Source organism: Camarhynchus parvulus, chromosome 17, assembly GCF_901933205.1.
Source record: "Camarhynchus parvulus chromosome 17, STF_HiC, whole genome shotgun sequence".
NCBI lineage: Eukaryota > Metazoa > Chordata > Aves > Passeriformes > Thraupidae > Camarhynchus > Camarhynchus parvulus.
The window spans coordinates 1,836,693-1,860,108 of NC_044587.1; the positions used below are offsets into that span (position 1 = coordinate 1,836,693).

The 23,416-nt window shown below is 45.8% G+C and overlaps 1 protein-coding gene across 1 annotated transcript in view; it reads right to left on the reverse strand.

Moving 5' to 3' along the window:
- Nucleotides 1-23,416, reverse strand: part of DAB2IP (DAB2 interacting protein) — a 120,716-nt gene that overhangs the window by 80,550 nt on the left and 16,750 nt on the right. The window contains 1 exon segment of the mRNA XM_030961204.1: nucleotides 8,475-8,593. Within this exon segment, the coding sequence (XP_030817064.1) occupies nucleotides 8,475-8,593 (119 nt within the window).

Genomic DNA, 23,416 nt, shown 5'->3' on the forward strand with positions numbered 1-23,416 from the left:
GTGCACGGGGAACTTCCACTGCTGGCATGTAAATCCTTGCTTGGTGCTAACACGCAATCTCCAATTTAAGCAAACAGGGAGCAAGGGAAGGAATGAAGCACTAATTGCAATCCAAATTGCTCCATCTTCCATCCACCCCCTGCCAGCCCTGCTCCCTAATCCATAAGGTCTGAGTGATGATCAGTGAATAATTAATTCAGAGGAGCTGGAGAGGTTCCTGCAGAGCCTCTGTGGATGAATATCCTGTTCAGGGACAGCACTGGGAGCCTCGGGGTGCCCTGCAAGGCACGCCCTGCACGTGGCCCTGTGTCACTCACTGATTGCACCTCCTTGGACAAGCCCTGGCTCACCCACAGGGCCACTGCACAAACAGCTCCCACTGCCACCTTCCCTGGGAGCACTGGGAAAGGCAGGAGATGCCACAATCCAGGGAATCACAGACACTGCCATGTCATGAGAGAAACCATTCACATCCAGGTGGCACTTGGCCCTGCTTGGTGCCCAGGCAGAGGGTAAACACCAGACTCCAAGATGAGCAACAACAGCCCTGGGCCTTTCATTCCAATCCTCAGAGCCAGGCATTGGTAAAAATGCTCTCTCTCTCTGCTCTCACCAAGAGAATTTAACATAGAAGTCCTTCTCCCTCTCTCTCCCTGGGTTCCCATCATCTAAAGTGCTACTATATAGCAACAAACACATCCCTAATGGAACAAATCTCCCCACACAGCCAGGACAGCAAAATATTAATAATTCAAGGTACATAGAGCTGAGTTATGGAAATCATTTGGGATCTGCTGCAGGCCTGCTCTGCACAGGGATTCCTGCAGAGAGGCAGCACTGGGGGCTGGGATGGGAAATCCCCCGTGGACTGGGGGCAGCTTAATCCCAGAGACATCTGTAAATGTGAGCAAAGGGCACAGCCTGATGGAACAGCTCTGGCTTTCTAATTCCTACTGCATTTCCACCCTTTGGAATGAGGGAATGCCATCCTCCTGCACATTATCAATCATACACAAGGCACACCACAGCCCTTTCTCATATAATTACTTATATAACACACGTGGATTAAAGCTAAATTCGTATTTCTGGCTTTGGTTCAAATCAGTTCAGTATTTTTAAACAAATTACATTTTAATTCCAGCTAAAATGCATTGGTTTAATTCAATTAAAATCAGTTTTTTTCTTTTTTTTTCATCACACCAGATCTGAACTGTGTGGAAGAGAGCCTAAGTGAGACATTCTGTAGTTGTACTGAAGATTTGAATTTTAAACACTGCCAACCAGATAAGCATCATGATATCACTATCCTAAGACATCCATAGGTGAACAAACCACTTGAAATCTCACTAATAACCATTTCAGAGGCACTATAGCCTAAGGTTTTATTAAAGAACACGGTAAGGAGGAAGCATATTTTTTCTTCAATCTGGTTTTTCCTTCCCTCTGAGCTGATGGATGAACTTGACAGAGTTATTTGGTATTCACAAGTCCTGAGCATCATTACAGGCAGTGCTCGGTACAAGTCAGAGCCAGCAGTGAGCTCCAGCTCCAGCTGCTGCCTCCAGCTACAATCAGTGGATTTCAGGGCCTGAGCACTGCAATAGGAGCTGGGATAAAAGGAACACAAATCAGACACTGGCGTCTCCCAGCTCTGAACAAAGGCTTGGAACCCTTCCCCACCTCACTTCCATGCTCACTTGCAACTCTTTATCCCTCACACAGATTTTCCAGTCAAGGTCCTGCAAGGTTTCAATAAAGAACAGAGCGGAAGTTGGTTTGAGAAGGTTTTTAAAAACATTCCTTCCTTCCTTCCAAGAGAGAAAACCATTTATTGCTAAAACTAATTGCCACTAGAAATGACAGAGTAGAGGACAGCAAAGTGTGAGCCAACATGCAATGGATCTCTCCTAGGAGATGGGAAATTCCAAGGAAAATGAAAATTGGAGGCAGATGCCAACTGGACATCCTTCCCTCAGGCCCACATAGCACAAGGGGCAGAAACTGAGAGTACAGTTACATCCCATTAATCACAGCTGCACATGCCAGAAACAGGGGAAGTCCCTGCTCTGCCATCTTCCCACTTCTCTGCAGCTACTGGAGCTGGTTCAGTGCTCCAACCAAACAGAAAATCACCCCTTAAATAATAATTTCCCATTGAATCCACTTGCTGCCCTTCCCAAGATCATGTGATGGGAAGAGGAACATGTGGGGAGGGGGCATTGGGCTGGGGAGAGCAGGACTGCTCCTCTCAGTGTAAGAGTGATGGTTTCATCAGGAACAGTTTTCATTGTGTGCCAGAATCACAGAACCCAGACTGGTTTGGGTTGGAAGGGACCCTAAAGCTCATCTCATTCCACCCCCTTCCACAGAGCAGGTTGCTCAGGGCTGTGGGAGGTGTCCCTGCCCATGGCAGGGGGATGTTTTAAGCCTGGGATAGAAGTATCTCAGTATCTATTGTAAACAAATGATAATTGGAAAAGCAGAGAAGAGTCTAGAAGGAATAGAAAGCATCCTCTGGTAGAAAAGCTGCAGTGATGGCATTTTCTTTCTCTTTTTTTCCTTTGAGGTTATTGACATGAAGAGTAATGCTAATGTAATTGCACTGAAATTCATGCACATGAAAACCTCACCAGGGCAAAGTCAGAATAAATGGTCTGTTTGGAAACAAAATGTTGAGGCAATGGAGTAGCAGTATTTGCCTTCCACCTGAAGAGTATCACGACACCACAGGCCACAGCTCAGTGGAACTGTCACCCTGGCTCAGCCTGTGCTCCAGGGACACGAGCAGAGCTCTCTGCTTGTACCCCTGAGGTGTGCACTGCTGCAGCAGCACATCCCAGCTGCCAGGCAGTGGCCACACAAGTCAATAAAGTGTATTCAGGCTGGGAGAGCAGCAAAATGAAAGCGAGCATCCTTGTATCCATTAATCAACCTGATCCTCGGCCGCACAGACAATGGCTCGCGATTGTCGGCATTTCCCAAACATCCCTCATGTGCTAACCATCTGCAGCTGGAATACAATGCTTTGATTACAAATGTCAAAAAGATAGAGCAGAAAATTAACTTCTCCTTATTTAGTAGGTTTGCAGAAATGTGGCTTCACGCTACACTAATTCAGTGCCCTCGGTATGAAAACTCCCCATTACGATGTCTCGTCAAATTAGAGCCAACGATCCAACGATGTCATCTCCCTCCTCACACAAGGCTCTATTTTGTAATTAAGCAGGACAGGGAAACAATGGCCTTGCGTATAGAGAAAAGGTCAGGGATGCAAAACATATTTTTGCAAGCTAATTGTAAGATGCATGAAGCCAATTATCCCAGCAGTGCTGCATATGCCCGAGCAGGAAGGATTTTCTAATTCTGCTCCGTGGCTCCGAGTCGAGTCAACGCGCCGGCTGCACCCCGTGGGGCACGGGGCTGGCAGGAAGCAGCCAGTGCAGAACTGGGGAAAAGGCTGTGAAAATTCTGCCATGATTCTATGAAAATCATTCCAGCCTCTTAGCCCTTCCCTTGACGTTTATTATTACTTGAAGAATTACCTGGAGCTAATGCAGTCTCTACTGAAAGCCTTAGCCACGACCTCCTGTTCAATTAGGAAGCTGGTTTGAGATGTGTAGGATAAAGGAAAGTGTTCCTGTATCCTTTGAGAATGGGGAATGCATCTACCTCAGGCAGCCTCTGATACAAGTTCTCAGGTATCTGCAAAAGTCAAATTAACAGGAGGAACAGTTGGGACCTTGCTGCTGCCTTGGGAGGAGCTGAAAGGCCCCACATTGCTTTCAATCCATCTCTGTCCCTTTTGGAGTTATTCTTTCAATGCCTTCCAGAAAAGTCCTTTCAAAATGCCCTCTTTCCATTAACAACATTCTCCTTTTTAAAATGTCTAAACTTCCTGATACCATGAGAAGAAGAACATCACAGTTTATGCAGAGAAATGGTAATTTCTTCCTGCACCTCTCCTTCAAAGCATCTATCTCTGATTTTACTCCAGCCTCTTAACACAGCCACTAATTAGAGATCAGTAATTAACTTTCTGGTTCAAGAAATATTTTGCAAAGAAACCCCATTAAAAAGCTGATTTGCTTATTCCAGGACAAAGCAGCCTTGGTATAAATGCAGGTACTGCATGAGGACAGTCTGAATTCTGAGGCTGTCCTTGAATCTTGATTTTTCTGCTGAAATCTGTTCCCTGATGTGGAGGGAGTGGGGACAGGCACCACCTCTGGTATGAATGACATGGAGTGTCACACGAGGCACTGCTGGATGTGCCCGGCTGTGCAAGATGTTTTATTCTGCATTTCAGTCACTGCTGGTGGGGCTGCATGGTTCCCACACACAAACTGCATGGTGTTCCCTCAATATCTTCATTACACTCAAAGCCAGAGCCTGGCTGTCTGTAGTGAGGTGTCAGTGCCACCCTGCTGGGGGTTCCCTCTGGTGCAGGTTTCCCTGCTCAGCCAGCTTCCCTGGATAATGCCATTGAAGCAGGAGCCAGAAGAGGCAGCAGCTCTCCAGCATTGTTCACACAGATCTGAAAGCCCTCTGTGGTTCTGGGGTCTGCCAGTGTCCTACTTCTGCAGGATGAGTCATTTCTCTTTCCATTTCCAGGGGAAATAGAGCAACTTCATCCTTCACCATGCAGCACTCACCAGATTCTCAGCAAACTTAACCAATTTCATCCTGCCTAAAAATATTTGGCATATCAGGTTTGTTGGGATTTAACAAATTAGATCTCCAAGAACTCCCAAACTAAGTTTGCTGCAGGAGCAGCATCAGCTCCCGGTGCACCAAAATAAGCTTTGTGCACATGGAAAGCTCCTACAACAGACAGCATGGGCACGAGAGTAGAAACTAAATGTGTTGCAGTACGACTTGTGTAATTCCTCTTCTCTCTGGGGGTTAGAGTCAAAATTTTGGATGGGCTAAAGACAAAAAGGAGTTTAAAGAGGAAGTCTCAGTAGTGCAAGTTGCTGCTGTTATTAATGCAGGGCTGTACCCCTTCCAAGGCTGAGACTCATTTAACAATCAACCATATGTTCAGGCTTTTGTAGTGCCAATAAAAGCTTAAATAGAACGTTATCTTCTGGAATTATAAAAAACAAAAACAAAAACCTTGCAAAATAATCACAAATGTTGGTACTCCAGAGTAGCATTAAATGGATTCTAGGTGCACTGAGGAAAGGTGTCTCCTGCAATGATCAGTTCAGGGATTCCATCAGAACACAGAGTTACCCAGAGTACCCATTTTTCACCAAATCAAGACAATCTGAATGCACTTGTCCACACAGCGTTACTGTGGCCCTGCCCTCTCAGTGCTGGTGTAAAATCACCTTTGCCACTACCAGAAAATCATCAGCAATACATCCCCAGCAATAATTAACAACTGCAGCAGAACAACCTTCTCTCCCTTCTCTGGCTGTATGCCCTGTGCTCCATGGCCAACCCAGAAATTTTCTCCATCACAAATTTTGTAGGAGAAATGTGGGTCCAATTAAGAAAAATTCATCTGCCAAGTGCTTGATTTGTGGCTGATTCCAGAGGCCACTACAAAGCCAAGCATTCAGTGCTCCATGATAAAAACTTAGTGAGCTGCTGCAATAAATCAGGAGGCAGGAGACATTGTTAGCAAAAAGCCACTTCTTGGAACCCTTTTTAGCTCTAACAAGCAATATAACCAGCCAGCAAATTGAAAGAACACTCATTCCACAATCCTCCTTTAGATCCCATATTTACATACTCTCATTGTACCATATTAATGCACCTCTCATACAGAAGGTCAGTTACACTTGCTGTGATTTTGCTTATTTTACTATCAGTAATGGTATTACTGTTACTGTAACAGGGAAAAAAACAGTATGCACAAGACTGGCAAAATTTGGCCAAATGCATCCCTGTGAACCCCACAGTAATTTAGTGAAATATATTTGTTTACATTCTCTGCCCCACACACAAACCACATCCGTGTCATTATCTGCCTGAACATGCATGTGAACAGTTCATGTATTTCAAATATTCATCTGCAGGACAAACAGGACATGCAAGGAAGGGGGGAAAAAGGAACTAAGCGGCAGGAACAGCCCCATTTAGATACAAAGAAGCCAAGTAACAGAAGCATTTAGGATCTACTGTAGCTCGATATTTCAGCCTGGAGTGTTTTGACTGAATTTACTGCACTATTCATTTTGCTGTGGCATTCCCACAAAAATTGGCCCACACTCCAGAACAGAGCACTGTTATAATGGTGACTTCCAGAGCAGAGGAGTGGTTTCTGAACAATCAGCTTCCATACAAGATGGAGTCAAGAATCAAATATTTAAGAGGCGAATATTCCAATACCAAATGCTTCTCTGGAGCAGTTCTTGGATTACAAGCAAGAAAAGCACAGCAGCAAATGCATGAGAATGATCTGAGAGACCTGAGCTCTTTCATATACATTGTGCACATACAATGGGATGGGAATGTTCAGAAAGATAAAATTATCTTCTGTAACCAAAGCCTCGCTGCATGACTGAGAGGCCCAGCTGCTGCTTTGCTTTCACCTCTCTGAGAGCAACAGTCCCTAAGGCCAAGCTCTCCTGCAGAGGACTCCTGCTCACCTGACAGATCTGACACTGCCATGGCAGCGAGGGACTCGGAGCCTGCTGTCAAAAGGCTCTGAGTCCCAGTGTCCTGCAGCTCAGGGATGTCTGTGTATCACAGAGGAAGTGCATTTTTGAGAGATGCCTGCCTAACAGGTCTAGTCTCGGGCATCAGAGGCATAATTCATTTTCAGTTTCTCATACTCATATAAGCAAATCCTTGGTTATTCGAGGCTGCCAAGTGTCACCTCTGCTCTAATCCACCCTTTAAGCTCTACACTGCAAATGCACTCCAGGATTCCCGAGCCTCTTTAAGGAGAAGTTGCAGTACATCTGGGTCTCAGGAAGCCCAGCCAGCTCCCAGGCTGCTGGGCTGGGAGGGCAGGGAAATTACAAGGCTTAATTTGGGAAAATGACTCTGGCTGCAGGGCTGGCCAGAACAGTTAAATCCCGTGTCCTATCCTGCCAAGTCACAGAACGAAACAAAACTATCCAGGTAGAAGGGAAACCTTGCCTAATCTGCCTGTTCTTGGAGCAGTCAGCAGCACCGTGGGCACATTCCCGGCACCCGGCTCCGCTCGCCTCCCTCTGGAACACAGTGCCCTACTTCGAGCGTTTGGGAAAACTGCAGCACAGGAATCAAACAACTCTGTCTGCCCAGCCAGTAATCCCTGAAATCTTACTCGGCACTAACCAGCACAATCATTTCACCTGCAGAATCCAGAAGAAAAAAAGCTTAGGAGGCTGCGATAGGTCAGGTAAGGAAAAATCCAGATTGACAATTGTTGTTTTTGAGCTTCAAAAGCTCATGGCCCCTGCAATGAATAAGTACAGCTAAAACAAAGTAAGTTGTCATTGCTTTTCAAAGTGAAGCATTTATTCAGTGGGTCCTCAAGTACCAACCTGGTGTATTAAACTGTTCTGCTCTGAACTGGTTACATCAGGGTATGACCAGCCCGGAGGAATTTTCAGACAGACTTTTTCTAGCACTTCAATATTTCTGTCAGTCTCCAAAATGATTTGTGTAAGGTTGAAAGATCTTCCTTTTGGAAGCAAACCACTGGTTCGTGGTTGGTAAAGGAATCTGTCTTCCCCAACCATGACCTTGATCTGCATGTGAATTTACACATGAATTTACCTTGAACGGTGTCTGTCTCATGCTCACACTAACATCATCTACACAGACATAAATACACACAAATCCACTAAAGAGCTGTTCTACTTTCTAACCAGCTGAAGAATCTCAAAGATCTCATTTCTCTTCTATTTTACTTGCAATTTGCTCCAATACTGGCCATCCCACGTGAAATGCTTTATCAGATCCATCTGCACATTCCCTGCAACACATCCTTCCTGGGCTGAGCTCCTGTCATGGCTCGGGCAGGAGCAGCAGCTCCGGCCACAGCCGAGGCTCCATCTCGGTGTAATGACGGCAGCCAAGGCGGGATGGAGACGGATGTGTGTGAGGGGAGACGGGGATTTGGGGAGATTATGGTTGTTATTGTTCCAGGGTATTGTTCCTACCGTGTGTAACCCAGTTTGATCGGTGCAGTCCAGCGCGGGAGCATCCCTCCCCTCCCTCCCTCACCTGCATCAGTCGGCTCTGGCTGCTGCACCTCGGTGCTATTTATACGCTGGTGCCTCAATTTAGGATATATTGGGGAAAAGAAAGCAGAGCAGTCAGGCTTCTCTGCACCTGGAATTTACCCTGAAAAGGGAGGGCTTGCACCGTACCCTCAACAACAAATTAAAACTACCCCTTTTGCAATTAACCAAGTCTACTTCTATCAGAGACGCAGCCCTTGCTCTGAATAAGAAAAGAAAGATCTTAACAAGAGCTGGAAAAATCAATATCTTCCTCTCTCCCAGACCCTCCGCGAAACGTCCCCTTACCTTTCATGGTCCACGCTCCTGAAGCCAGGTAAAATGTGCCGGAAGCTGCTGTTCCTATCGAGCTTCGGTTGGCTCTTTGTCCTTTTGATGGAGCCTTTAAGCCGACGGCTGAGGAACCCCTGTGGGGTGAGACAAGAATACTAAATTACAAGGCAAGGGGAGCGGGAGCGGAGCCGCCCGTGCAGCCGGGCACAGCGTCCTGGGCAGCTCCCGCATGAGCGGCGCTGGCAGCGCCTGGCGTCAGCCAACATCTGCTCCCGGCGCTCCCGGCCGCGGCTGCGGCGCGCCAGACTCCCCGAAGCCTCCGTTGCCCTGGCAACCATCAGCTCCCATAAAAATCCCGTCTGAAAGACAAGACTGGCACATGGCGGCTCTGACGGGAGCGGGGCTGCCCGCGGCTCCGGCCGCCCCGGCCCAGACGCCACCCACGGCGGGCACACGGGCAGGGCGAGCTCCGGTACCTGCTCGGAGCCCCCCGGATCCGCGGCCATGGCCGGCACAGCCGGGCTCAGCTGCTGCGGCTACACGGATGGAGCTCCATAGAGCCCGTCCGAACAGCGCCTGTGGGCTCGGGGTACCGGCACCACCTTCCAGGAGAGACCCGGCTCGTTCCTTCTCCGCCGAGCCTCCTCCCGCACGGAACATAAGTCACGGTCCTGGAGAGCTCCACGGCAGAGCCAGCACCAAACGTTTTAATAGCAAAGCTTCTAATGTGTTATTTGCTTATTGTTAGGAGTTAATGTTCTACATAATCTGAACATTACATTTAATCTCTCCGCTAAATAAGGCAATAAAAGCGTTATACTGCTGTGCTGGCCGGCATCTACAGTGTATGAGAATGGTGCGACAGGGTCAAGCACTTTGGCCAGGGAAAGTGGGAGGGCATTTTAAAGAGAAACCAAGAATTTGGGGCGAAGCCTGAAGGCGTGTTCCTTGTATGGACCATCACACTAAAGAAACAGACCAGCTCCACACGAACAGCTCAGCAAATCCCCGCACAACTGAGGTTCTGCACACACCACTTCCTTCCCCAGCCCCAGGAAAGGGGAAGATACCCCCGGATCAAGCCCAGATCCTGACACGTGTGAGGAAGGAAGCGTGAGAGTACCAGAGCAGCATCCCAGCCATGCCCACAGCGCACCCTCTGCTCCAGGCAGGAGCCTCAGGAGTTTCTCCACTCAGCATACAGGAATGGATCCTTAGCAGCTCACTTTTACAAATGAATACCTTTAATACGTCTTGCAGGGCGATAATCACAGTCTAACTTCTATGGAGCCTGTCATTTGTTCATGCCATTTAAACACTCCTTCCCCACCTCGGATATTCACGGCTCACATTATGTCTTTCTCAAGGTGCAAAATCTCCCTGGGCACTCTGTGTGGCTCTTATTATGGAAGTGACTTCCCTGTTCGTAAGTGCACCAGGAATTTCAAACATCTAGATAACCAAAGGTGTTTCACATTTATCAAGTGCCACTTTACTTACAAACGAGGTATGTAACATGCATCTGTGTGGACTGAATATTTCTCCGGGAGCTATTTGCATGACTGAAATAGCAGGAGGTATAACACACAGGCCATCACATTGTACACTCTGTCATACTGCACAAAGCCAACGTGGGAGACAACAAAGGCCTTTTCAAAAGGGTTCTGTCCCTGAGAAATACCTTTAGAGAATTTTATAGTACAGAGAAACATGGCTGTGAAAAGCAAATTTGAGGATTTGCATTATCTAGAGCATTGTTAAGATATTTCCCTCAGTACTCAGACCTTAGCCAGCCTCCTACTCATGGTATCAGTGTGGTATCAGCCCCATACTCATGGTATCAGTGTGGTATCAGCCCCACACTCTGTATCACCGTGGTATCAGCCCCACACTCACCCTATCAACTCCCCATGCTCTTGTTCCTCTGCCTGGACCAGGCCCTGGTTGCCGGCTATGGACACTGGCCAATATTTGCTGTGAAGAGAAAATCCAAAGTACACAACTGGCCAAACACCTGATACTGCCCTAAACTCTGCTGGTGAGAAGGTTCTGGCCCAGGAATGTGAGATTGGAGCTCCTTAACCACTGCCAGCCCACCCACAAATATGTCCTCATTTTATCAAGCCCCTTCTTCAATCCAGGAATAGCTCTGAGCTCTGGACAGGGCATTGATAAGGAAAAACCCAAAATACTTCTACAACCAATGGTGACATTTTCCCCTCAATTGTGTATTCCACATCTCCACAACTGTTCCATGATTCATGCAGGATTTGGAAATTAGAATTTAGGGTTGTAGCAAGACATTACTTCTGTTTGCCATTGTTTTTACATTTGTTGCCACCAGAAGGAGATCACACAGAGCCATTTTCCATTTTCATTGCCAGCTTCCTTGGGAGAATGAGATGTCAGAGATTTTAATGCTGATAAATTATGCTGCTATAGTGATACTTTGCACCTCCATAGTGCACACCAGAGATCAGAAAGCCTAATGTGTGAACGAATACCTTCTGTAATTTTTAGGTGGGGTAAGAAAAAAAAGACAGAAGTTTGTCTGTGAAAATACAAGAGAGAGATTCTGACCTGGGGTGTGACCGCCGAGCTTTCCTAGTGAGATCATAAGGACATGATCCATTTCTTCTTCATTTATGACTTTAAACAACATTTGATTCTGATCTCCAGACAAACAAGGCTAATCCCACCCTCTGAGCATTGCCTGCTCCTCTAGCTGAGCTGCATTCTTGGCAGTTCCAGCAATTAAAGTGCTGCCCTTTGCATGCATGTTCTTTATACACTTTTAAGTTTATCTTGAGAGCTGTCTAGGGTAGAATTGTGTCTTCCTGTGTGTGGGCAGCATTCACCACCAGTAAAAATATCATAGCAAAGATTAAACTAGTAACTGAGAAAGGTTTCATTCAGAAGTAAATAGTCTCTATGAAATGACAAAAAATAGAAATCTGCAGAGCCCAAGAATCCCTTCAGCTGGAATAAATCCTGAAATATCTATTACAATGGAAGCACAGGTACCAGCTATATAAATTCATCCCTGCACAGCCTAAGGTCTGAGCAAGAGGAAATCTTTTAGATTCTTTAGAGACAATCACTGTGGTCAGAGTACGGCCCCATGCAATTCCTGAAAGCCCACAGAGCAGTGTGGCACAGAACTCATCAGGCCTGGCAAGAAAAGGGCGTGAACCATGGAATCACAGAGTGGTTTGGCTTGGGAGGACCTTCAACAGCAGCCAGTGCCACCCCTGCCATGGCAGGGACACCTCCCACTCCCCCAGGGTGCTCCAAGCCCTGTCCTGGGGGGTCCCTGGGACACTCCCATGGATCCAGGGGCAGCCACAGCTTCTCTGGAACACACAGAGCTCCCAGTGAGCACTGATTTCACTTTTCAAGGGCAAGGGCGTTGCTTTTCTTGCTTTGTTTCTGCTGTTTTGCCTCTGACATCTCCGAGCCCGGAGTACAATCGCTCTAATCACAAGAGCTGACTGAAGTCATAATAAGACACAAAGAATGAAGGCAGAAGAAAACAAAACAAATCCTTTTGAGGAATGGCTTAATCACAACCACAGCAACTTCAGCTAAAACAGGATGGCACAATTCAAAACAGCACAATTAAATCTGCTGTGATTTGGGCTCTTTTTTTACATATCTGACAAACCCCAAAATCCAACACCATCCTCTCACTGCAGACTGAGGAAGGTGGGACTCTCATTTATATTTTTCTTCCTTGTCAAATTTGGCATTTTCAATTACTCTAGAACCTGGAAATTATCTTATATTCTATTATAATGTTTGAATATTTTTGGTATTATAATACTTTTAAAGCATATGTGCAAACCCATCAGCACCATATGCCTTTGAGAAGCAGGAACTGTAGAATTCCACACGCCCTGGGGCAACACGAAAAAAAAACTAGAAAGGAGAGAGAAAAAAGGAGGGGGACAAAACTGAGCAGAGTGTTAATGACAGCAAAATCTGGAGCTCCTGTTTTATTAAACATAAAGTAATGATGCAAGTCTTGTGTCTGGAGCTGACTCCCACACCAATAACGTTCACTCGCAGAGAACCCACAGGATAAAGTTATAAAGGTAAAAATTCAGCACCATGGAAACACAATAGAGATGAAATTTTAAAAATGATATATCAATAAATCAGGCTGGATGCCTCACGAGCAGCTTTCTTTGGAAGAGTCCTGGCAGCTCCCCATGTTCTCTAAGCCAGGAAAACAGGGAGAGGCTGGGGCAGAGTGAGGGTCTGGCCTGGGGATCTGGGAGGGCACTGGGAGGGCACTGGGATGGTCAGACAGGAGCACAGACACAGACCTGGCTTCTGCTCTCACCCCAAACCCACACAGAACAGCCCCCACAAAGGCAGAACACAGGAACTACTGAACAGATGGGGTTATTTTTCTAGTTCTTCCACATCTTTTGTTTTAGTTCAAGCAAATCTCAGCTCTGGGGGACATCAGGAATTTTTTCACTACTCATCATAAGGAAACTGCTATAAATAAGTGTTTGCTGAGAGTACAAGTGTGCAATGCAGCCTTTCATCCCAGGTCTCCACGTGTTCTGCTATGTCAGGGATAAGGTACAAAACTGGGAGTAAATCTTTTCCACCAGACCCATCCTCATTCTGGGATTTACAATTTTTATTTTTTTATATTAAACTTAATTTAATTCTGGAATTAGTTTGGGTTTTTTTCTGTTCCTGCACAACACAAGGAAATACCCTCTTATTGAGGCTCCACTGAATGGATAATTAATATTTGTATTTGTGAAACAAGTGAGCTGTGCCAACACTAAGCATCCTTTTATAGCCATAAATGTTCCAAACAAGTGAGTTTACCCATTTCTACAATTACCAATGTTAGTCCCAGCTTTCAAAATAAAAGAAACATTTTTTGGGAAACATCTGATACTATTTGTTACAAGGTAAAGACATCTAAGTGCACATTTTTACCCTTCTCTCTGTAGAACATGACTGCATTGAGCTACCCCAGGAATGCAGAGCCCAAAACAACCCTGAGGCTGAGTTTAGGCACCATTTGTGCCTCTCAGAAGCCCAAGAATAGAAATAATCCCCTGAGTGGTCCCTGGCACTGAAGCAGGGCAGGAAGGGAATTTCTGTACAGCACTGACCTTTATGGATCAAATATTTTTCATTTGTTCAGTGTTAGAGGCACAGGGCTGGAAGTGTCTGTAGCCCCTCAAACACTTCATATATCATTTATTTCTGCCAGCTCTTTTTGATTTGAACTTTGGTGTTGTAAGCTGCTTTGCCATCCTGCAGCTGTGCTCCTGTCAGGGGTGATGGAGGCTCTGTGCAGGTGACCATGGTTCCTGTGGGATTCCCTTCCCCAAAAAGGGCATTTCCAGGATACCTGAGGCCTGCAGGGGGCTGGTTTGAACTTGGGCACATGGGAGGCAAGAGAGTGTCAACCTTGAGGCTGAAGACACCCCCAAACTTATGAGAAACCCGCAGAAACCTTAGGAAATGACACTTTTGCAAGTTTAGCAACCAACACCTCCACATTCTGTTTACATGACAAACCCCTGGGCAGCTGTTTCAGCACTGGACAATCCTTTCCATGAAGAAATTTCTCCTAATATCTCATCTAAACCTCCCCTGATGTCTCACTAGGAGCAAGGAACCATGACTTGCTCTGACTGATGTCACCCTAATTCTAAAGGGAAAGGAAAGCCCCTCTGAGACAGAAGTGTCTTGGAATTAGGCTAAACCCCAAAGGAATGACAAAACAGCTGCAAACCCATTGCCTGGCCAGAGTAACTGGCAATAAAAACTCCAATCCTGCTGCTCCATTCTCTGAGGTCAGACCCATGCTCTTGTAAGAGGATGAACATGGAGATCCAGCAGCCAGGATCATGAGAGGGGCTGTGTGGAGCCAGGCCATGCAGCAGCCCCAGAGTGGGAGAAGCAGCTCATGCTGTAAGTGCTGCTTAGCAACACTGCCCTGCCACGGCCAGAGATGAATCAGATCTGCAGTGTCATTGCAAACACCCAGCTCAGCCCAACTGGAAAATCAGATGAAGATGCACTGATGTCCCCCAGGTCACCCAGGGGACAGTGTGGGTCTAGCCAGGTCAGGAAAGCTGGAATTATATCAAATGAGAGGCACTGGGGGTTAATTATGAATGTGGCAAATCTCACACATGTGAGTATCAGCAAATCACAGAGAAGCAGCAGTAGCAGAACACATTAACACAAAACGTCTCATCCCTTTCCCACCTCTGGCCAATAAAGGATTGCTGCTTGAGCTCCATTTTCATAAAGATTTTACCTATCTTGTGGAAACTGCCTTGGTCAGGGGGTCTTCTCCCACTGCCCTGGAGAAAGAATTCTCAGTTCTGGACATCCTCCCTGATATTTTCTGCTAACTGCTTCTTTGCAGAATTTCACTCTCTTCCTTCTCTGTTCTGGGAAGATTCCCTTCCCAGCCTTTGGTAAAGTAACAGAAACCTTGGCAAGTCTGGGTCTGGATTCTCCCATTAGCACTGATGACTTCCATGGAACATGGAGAGGGAATAGGTGGGACATTAACAAAGGATGAAGGAATTCAAGAGTCAGGAAGAGCCCAGATGACAACCACACTTTGACAGCTGTTGTTATTCAGGGATCACTTGGTTCTTCAATTTGGATTCTTTTGTTCTCCTATTAAAACAAACCCACACTACTCTGGATTATTTGTTCCCAGCTCTGTAATTATCACACTGACAACATTTCACATCCCAACAAGACAGATAAACATTCCTTGGGAAGGTAGGAAAAGGGTAATTGAGCAATCAGGGATGAAAGATGCAGAAACAGAGACACAGGGAGAATGCAAGTAACCTTGAAGAGCAAACCCAGTGATGCACCCAAAGACAGCAGAGCTGGGGACAGCCTGGCCCAGGGACACCAAGCCAGGCTGGCACCTGCAGGAGGATTTCAGGGGGAGGGAGCAGCTTCCTCGTTCAACGGGCACAAGGGAGTCCCCAGAGGACAGTCTGCTGTATCCAAAACTCTGAAACATCCTGAGCCTGGTCCCTTGGGGTTTTGCCAAGGGCTAAGGAGCCCAGGAGCTTTCAAGAGCTGCACTTTGGAGCTGTTTCTGTGGGGCAGCTCCAGTGGGTCACTGGGCTCAGGACAATTACACCAGGCACAAAATCTGTCTAGGAATAGTTGGCATCAACCATTGTGCCCTTCTATTTCAGGAAAAAGGTACTTTTTCATAGAAAGGAGATTAATTTAATTCTTTCCAATCCCAGAAATGAGAATGTGCCTTTTAAAAGCCAGTCCCCAGGCTTCAAGCTTACTGTCCAAGGAGGGAGAAAGGAGGGCAGGCTGGTGGAGGTGGGAGAGCAGGTGGGAGCTGCTGTCAGAACGGAGGGGCTTGGCAGGCACAGAGGGAGGGTGTGAAGGCACAGCTGCCCAAGTGATTTGCTACACTGACTATGCCCAGATAAGCTGCAAAGCCAAGATTACTGCTCAAGGGCTCATTCCTATGCCAGCCCTCCAATCCTGGTAAAACAGGTATCAGGGCTCACCAGGATGAGCAATAAACACACAGGGGAGAGGGGAAAACCATCTCCATAAATCTCTTTACATTACTGCTCCCTTTTAAAGTCCACCTTTGGGTATGATGCAGAGTAAACTGGCTCATGAGTGTGTTTTAGCCCTGCTTTCCCTACTGTGATGTATGGTCTTGGAGCTGCACATGGATGTCCTGCTGTGTCAGGCACCTCCCTGCTCACCTCCACCTGAAACCTCTGGGGCAGAGCAAACCCTGGAAGGGGGAACCCCATCCTCCACAATATTGATGGCCAGCTCTGAGTCTGCAGGAAGGTACCAACAGCAACTGCCTCATTTGCACTGACAAACCTTGTGTGCTTTTAGTAACACATTTTCTACAAAACCAGCTGCCAAGCCAATAAATTTTAAAAAGCAGTTGGTAGATGATGTGTTTAGAGTAAAAAAAAAATATTATTATCTTTTGAATGTAGGGATTCATTGTGTAATTTTGCAGTAAAAGTTACTCATTCAAATATGAAACTCATGTTCCAGGCAGATGCTCTTGGCTTCAAAGACTTTCCCCACATTTCTGCAGCTTAAATTGGAACATTTGTATTCAGCAATAATTACAGCTGCAATCAAACAAAAATGCTCACTTTTGTGAAGGTGTGGGGAATACCAACTGGAATTCAGATGATACATCAGCCCTGCATTTTCCCTATCTACCTCCCTAGACAACTCACTTCTCAGACATTGTGCAAATACTGAAGATGAAGTTCATTTATCCTCATCTCAGAATTTATGAAAATGATTATTTCAGTTTGATTCAGCTCCTACTTACAGCTTTGGAAAAAGGGAGAAAAATTACAATGGGAGTATAAATATAACACAATATGATATTTCCAGGAGTACCAGCCTGGCTTTCATGCTTTCTCCATCCTTCAGAACACACAGATCAGAGAGCTTTTTGATTAAGAAAGCTCAGAGAGAAATGAAAACCAAGGCAAGACTACTCCCTGCTCTTTTTCTCCACCTTTACTCCTTTTCTTTCCCTCCTCAGCTCGTACTTTGTGTCTGATTTTGGGCTGAGGTGCTGAGGAAGGTGATGTGAGGCAGCACAACTGACAATTCTCTTAAAACACTCACATTGAAAGATATAAACCAAAAAGAATATCCTTCAGGAACTGGAGGCAAAAATTAAGTTCACTGCTGGTTTATCCCTCAAAATAACAAGGCAGACATTGCAAGTGACAGATCCTATTTTTGGGTCTTAGCAGCCACTATTTCTTGCCTAATTATTAGCAGTGGATTTACTATCTTTAAAGCAGAATTTGGTCACCCTGCAGGAAATTTCAACTCTACCAGGCAGATTTAAGTGTCATTTACTTCTTCCTTAACTATTTCTGACCTGGTTGCTAATTATCAAGGAAGGCTTCATTCCTGGAGGGCCTGAGGGCAGGGCCAGCCCGTGTCCCTCAGTCCCAGCCAGTGCCACAGCAGCAGGGACACTCCCTTGTTTCCCAGGAAGGGATATGAAAGTCTCCTCCTCCACCCCCTAAGAACAGCAAAGACTTTTTTGCTCTTGTGTCTAAATGGCCTCTGTCCAGGAGCAACCTGTACCCATCACTCCTCACCTTTTCCACTCCTTGGGAAATGCAAAGTAAATTTCTGTACTCAGCCAGGCCAGGCTGTGCCACCATGGGGATGCCATGGAGATGACCTGGCAAGAGGCAGGAATGAAGGGAGGGACAAGGGCAGGGACAGGGACAGGGACAGGGAGGGACAGGGACAGGGACAGGGACAGGTTACACTGCTCAGGGTGAATCCCATTCTGCAGAGCCGTGTAGGGAACTGCACAGAGCCATTCAGGAAATAAAGACCTGATTAGTTCTGGAGCTAATTTCCTTGGTGCTTTGAAAAATGTTGCAGGGAAGATATGATCCACTGTAATTATGGAGGAGGATAAAGACAAGAAAGTTTCTGGCAGAGTTCCAGGCCTGGGAACACCTGAGCACCTCAGGAAAAGCAGCAGAGCTTCCCCACTCTCTCTGAAATTATCCCTGATGCCTGAGCCATGAATATCACTGGGAAAAAGAGAGTGGGGAGGACAAACACAGCCTATGCTTATCAGAGTGCAGTGCTGAGGAAAAGTGACAGCATGGAGGAGAAAGGGAATCTTGTTTCCATGGCAACTAAAGTTTGAAAAAAAGTATCTAGAAATCAATGTCATCTTCCCAAGTGTGCTCCACCCAGAGCCACGGATCCAAGTTCTCCAGCTGCAGTGTCCTGGGTCGGTGCAGCCACCAGGGGAGCAGGGAGCAGACCTGCTGTGCCTGCAGCCGCACTGGGTTTGGAACAACAGTGGCACCACCTGGACAAACGGCCTCACAGGAGGCTGCAATGGAGAGCAAAAGAAACCTCCAAACAACTTGCAAACAATCCAGTCAAAGGCCAGGAGCTCCTCCATGTCTGTTAGAGCTCAGCCACTTCCACGGGTGACAACACAGACAAGATCACTGCTGGTTTGGGGCATCTCTCCCACGGTTTCCTGTCACAGCACCCTCAGTATTACCAAAGTCCACAGGTGCCATGTGAACCATCTGCAGTGAAAGAACAAGGAATTATGGTTCAAAATATATTCTGGCAATCAGGGAGAAGTGCCTAGTCTAAACTAGAGAAAAAAATCTGTCTCAGAAACAAAACTTGGTAGAAATGTATTGAAAACTGTTCAGGGTGACTGTGGCAATGACACATATTTCTATGAATGCCAGTGCAATGAATTCAGCATTCAAGCAAATACTGAATATCCCTGAGCTAAAGCAGTACAAATCCCCAATAGAAGTTCAGAGATGAAGGTCCTGATGCAATGGGCGCTCATGTTCCAGTCTCCAGGAGATTCAGATAATGCCTTCCACTCTGACTTGTTTTCTGAAAGCACAATGTCAGTGCTACTGAAAGGGAGAATGGAATGTGTTTATTATCCTACCTTTCATATCTGCAGGACAATTCTTTATCTGTGACCCAGAAACAAATTAAAGGGACACTGTCATGTTGGATATTCTAATGGCCCTCTTTTCTCTGTGCCACCAGCAATGTGAGAGCTTTCAGTGCCCAGAGGTTTAAACAAATTGAAGCTTTTGTTTGTTTACCTTCTGCCTCTCATTCACTCCACAGAAATGAAACCAGTCAGGTCCATTTGCCTCCCTACAGCCTATCAATTAGTCCAGGCTGTTTGCACTTGGGCTTCCTGGGAAGAGACTGAAACAATATCAAATGTTTTCCTGTAGTAGCTTTGAAAAGAACATTTCTGTTCAAATCATCCTTAGGAGATGTCTCTAAAGAATGGAGATGGATCCAAGTACATTGGTGAAAAATGCAGGGAGAATCTGAGATGGTTTCTCTGTCTTTGTGAGGGGAATTCAAACAAAAATACACCAGAGCACACAAGTGTATATTGAGTTGTTAAAACACCACAAAAAATGCCAAACAAACATGTTTTAGAGAGCAAAGGCCAGTCACCTGGGTGGTTTAAACCACTTTCCCCATTTATAGTGATGCCTTGAGTTGGTTTTGTTTCTTATGAGATGACCAGCAGCAGAACTACACAGTCCCAACTGCTTCACACAGATTTTGAATGATGTGGAAAGTGGTATCATCCTCCCAGGCCTTAGTTTCCCATTTATTTTGAGGCATTATGGTAAATTGCAACCCCCCAGTGCCTGCAAGCCTGAATTCATTCAGATTGGCAGAACACTTTAACAGCTCCAGATGAAAGGTGCTACAGAAGTGCCAAGTACTATCACTGTAATTATCATTCAATATACACTGATCAAAAGAATGAAATGTGAATTAGCATTTCCTATTAGCCCTACTTACTGCCTAAATGTTAAATATTCCTCCCATGGGCTCTCTCCATGAAAACACATAGGAGCTGTTGGTATTTCTCATCTGGCCACACCACTGCTTCCCCAGGAGTGGAGGAATGGAGGGATCTGAGGAGAGTCATGAAATGAGGAGCACAACACAGGTTTATCCCACAAAAACTTGCTCAGGCTTTCTGGGGAGAGGGAGTTTGGAGCTGTTTTCTCACTCTCACTCCTTCCTTCTCATTCCTGGCACAAGGAATCTGTCCCACTCCAAGGATTTGCTGCTGTTCCCCCTGGGACCCTGAGCCCTGTCTGGAGTCATGGGTTTCACACAGCCCACAGGGATCAGTGCAGCATCCTCAGAGGCTGAGAAAGTGTAAACATCTGGAGGAGCTGAACAAAATCAATGGAATTGTGCCAATCCTGACCCTCTGCAGAGCCAGGCAGCTTCCTGAAACATTTGTTTTCCTCTTTCCCACTCAGTATTTGACTTTATCTTCCCCAGAAGCAGAAATTTCATTGTTTATCCACTGCCCAAGCTTCACACAGGAAGCAACAACGTGAGCTCCTGCCCTAGTCCAGGACACATTTCAGGAGTGTTGGGGCACAGAAATTGGGTGATTTGTGGCATTTCCCTCTCAGTGGAAGCTGCAGGTTAACCCAGGGCTCTGCCTGGGCACTGTGAGGATCCTCATGTCCCATCCCCTGCTCACTGCCCCACAGCAGAGCCAGCCCTGCCCCGGGTACCCTCTGCTGTGCAAGCCCCCCAGTGTGACAGCAATCAAAAGCAGCCAGAACCCCACAAAAACTACAGCAGGATCACTCATAATTCTGTAGAGAAATGGCTTCAGTGTGTGAATTAAGCTGTTGATGAGCCCTATGCTCTTCTTTTCTCTAAAACTGTCCTTCAGACAGCTGCAGGCTCTGACAAAGAGACCTCCCTGGAACATAGTCAGTTCAAAAAGGGAAAAAATCCATACCCTGCCTTGCTGAGCCCCTTTCAGTGAAGCAGGTCATAGCACCATGTCTTTTATCCTGTCATTCTTGTCTCCTGCTTGATGCACATCATAAATCCTCAGTGGTTTGGACTGCAGCTCTGTGCTGAAATCTGACAGTCCCTCCTATCTCTGACCATGCTGCCTTCCAGTACTCCCCAAGTGGAAATTCCAGGTTTACTTAAAAAAAATTCAAGATACAAGGTCAGACTCAAAGAATTAAAAATATCTTTACAGTCAGTTCACTTTCCAATCCCTGTGCTAGGGAGCATTGAGCAGGGAAAAAGATTCCCTTTTTCAAAATGAAATTTATCCTTCATACCTTAACTAGAATTTATCTCATGTCTCATAAAGGACAGCAAAAATTAAAGATCAAAAATACTCACAGATTTATGTTAATAAGATGACTTAGAAAAATAAGGCAGAGGGCTCTAATTTAAATAACAAGCAATTAGAAATTTGACAACATGAGGTGCTGGCAGAGATAGTAAGAAATCCAAAGCATTTCTGCTCTAGGAACAAGGACTTGGGAGTCCAGGAACCCATTTACTCATTTTCACATTACAGCATCAATTTGGAGAATATTTAATTCTCTTGAAACTGAGGAGGATTTCAGAGAGGTAATTAGGAATAGCTTAGCTAGTGGTTAACACCAGGATTGGGAATTAGAAATGAAGAAATTCAGCTCAGGATGTATTTTTGGGCTTTGGAGAATGATCAAATTTAAGTTAGCTCCGTTTTCCCTCCCTCAGTTTTCCCAGCTGGAAGATGAGGGTGGTAGGAACCAACCTGGAAATCCCTCCCCAAAGGATGCTCAGGGTGCAAGGTCTGGTGCTGGGGTACCTGACAAACCCTCTGAGGGCCAGATGGGCCCTCCTGATTTCTGCCAAGCAGTACCAGGGAGACTGCAAACAACTGCAAAGGCTGAAAATGACCTCATTTTTCTTCCAATCCCTAAAATGCTCACAACCCCAAAGCTTCCAAGCATGTCCTGTTGCAGAAGTGGTGACTGAACTGACAAATACATTCTCCAAGTAATTTCCATATTTCTTGCTGCCACTAGCGCTGGTTACCCAAAATCAGTTGCAGCTGACAGTTTAATGATAATGGCTTTATGTTTATATATCATCTGTGATAATGTTCCTATTCTCCTAAAATTCAATCCCTGCAAAAGGGGCACTTTAATGTATGCAGCCACAGACCAAAATGACAGTAATTTTCCCTTTGAGCTGCAATGGTTTAGTAAACAATTACATTTCAATTAAAGAGGGGTGATCATGCCAAGGGAAGTGCCACTCCACTCTCCACATAATACAGGAACATAAATTCTCCAAAGAATCTCTCAAATCATCATAATATATATTACATGACTGCTTAAAAAAATAAAAAAAAAAAAAAAAGAAGGAAAATACAGTGTATTATGCACAGGCAAAAACCTGGGGAAAAAATCCTTCAATATCTTGTCCACAGCTTGAACTGGGATCCCATTATTTAGGATTATGTTCAGTGAAGAGGAATGGCAGAAGAGCTCTTCACTTTCATCTCTCCAGGAGTTTCCATTTACTGCCATTAGTATTTAATACTTCATTTATCAAGGATTAAAACCAGGATAGATGGAGGAATGCTGTAAGAGTAGCTCATGATGGATCACTGCAAATTCAGCTGTGTACCGAGCCCAACCAGGCAGGAAAACTGCAGGAAAACAAGTTCATGTTACAAGGACAAGAAAAAACTGTGTTTTGGTGTGGTTTTGGGGGATTTTTGAGGCCAATGTGGCTTCAACCAGAAGAAGTACTGAAGTGTTTTTGGTGCTCCTGGAAAGCAAATTATTAATGCTAGAACTGAGGATTAAAGGGCTGGAGAAAGAAATCCTAAATTCTGTCTAGTAAAAGAGAGAATACAGATGCTTCCTCGAGTTTTTTGGCAATTTGGACTTAGCTGGCCTGGGATATTCTCCCAGAAAACGAAGGAAATTGGGCTCTAACAGAAGGAGTCAATAGATGGCAGTGCTTGATGGGATGGGAGTGAGTCCTCCCAGTGAGCCTCAGCAAATCCTCCCCTGCAGCACTTCCCTGCAAGGGGGGCACAGGGAGGGGTTTCACTGGCACTCAGCAGACTTGCCCAGCTTCTGGCCCCTGAGTTTGACAAAATACCCCACAAACTTCAGGTATAACCCATCTCACACCTGGAGCTATTAGGATTCAATGCAGAGAGGCAAAATGCTTCTCTGCCTTTTCCTACAAGCAGGGCTTTAACCAGGGCCATGGGGAAGGGACATGTTGGTGTCCCCAGCCCTGCAGCATCACCAGCTGCTGCCAGGTGCCCATTGCAAGTGGGGACTGAAATCTGAACACCTGGCTCTGAGAGCAGGCTCAGGACAAGGGAGCTCAGCTCAGGTCCAGCCTCACTGGGGCTGGAGCCTCGAATTTCTCATTCTGCATCAGCTCATACAGAGCTCTGAGAGCATGGAAGTGAAGGGAGGGATTTACATGGAAAATAATTCTTGTACAGCATGAGATAACCAGGACTTGAGGAGATTTTTCCAAGTTTAAGAAGCTTCATTAAAAATTTCTTTCAGGAG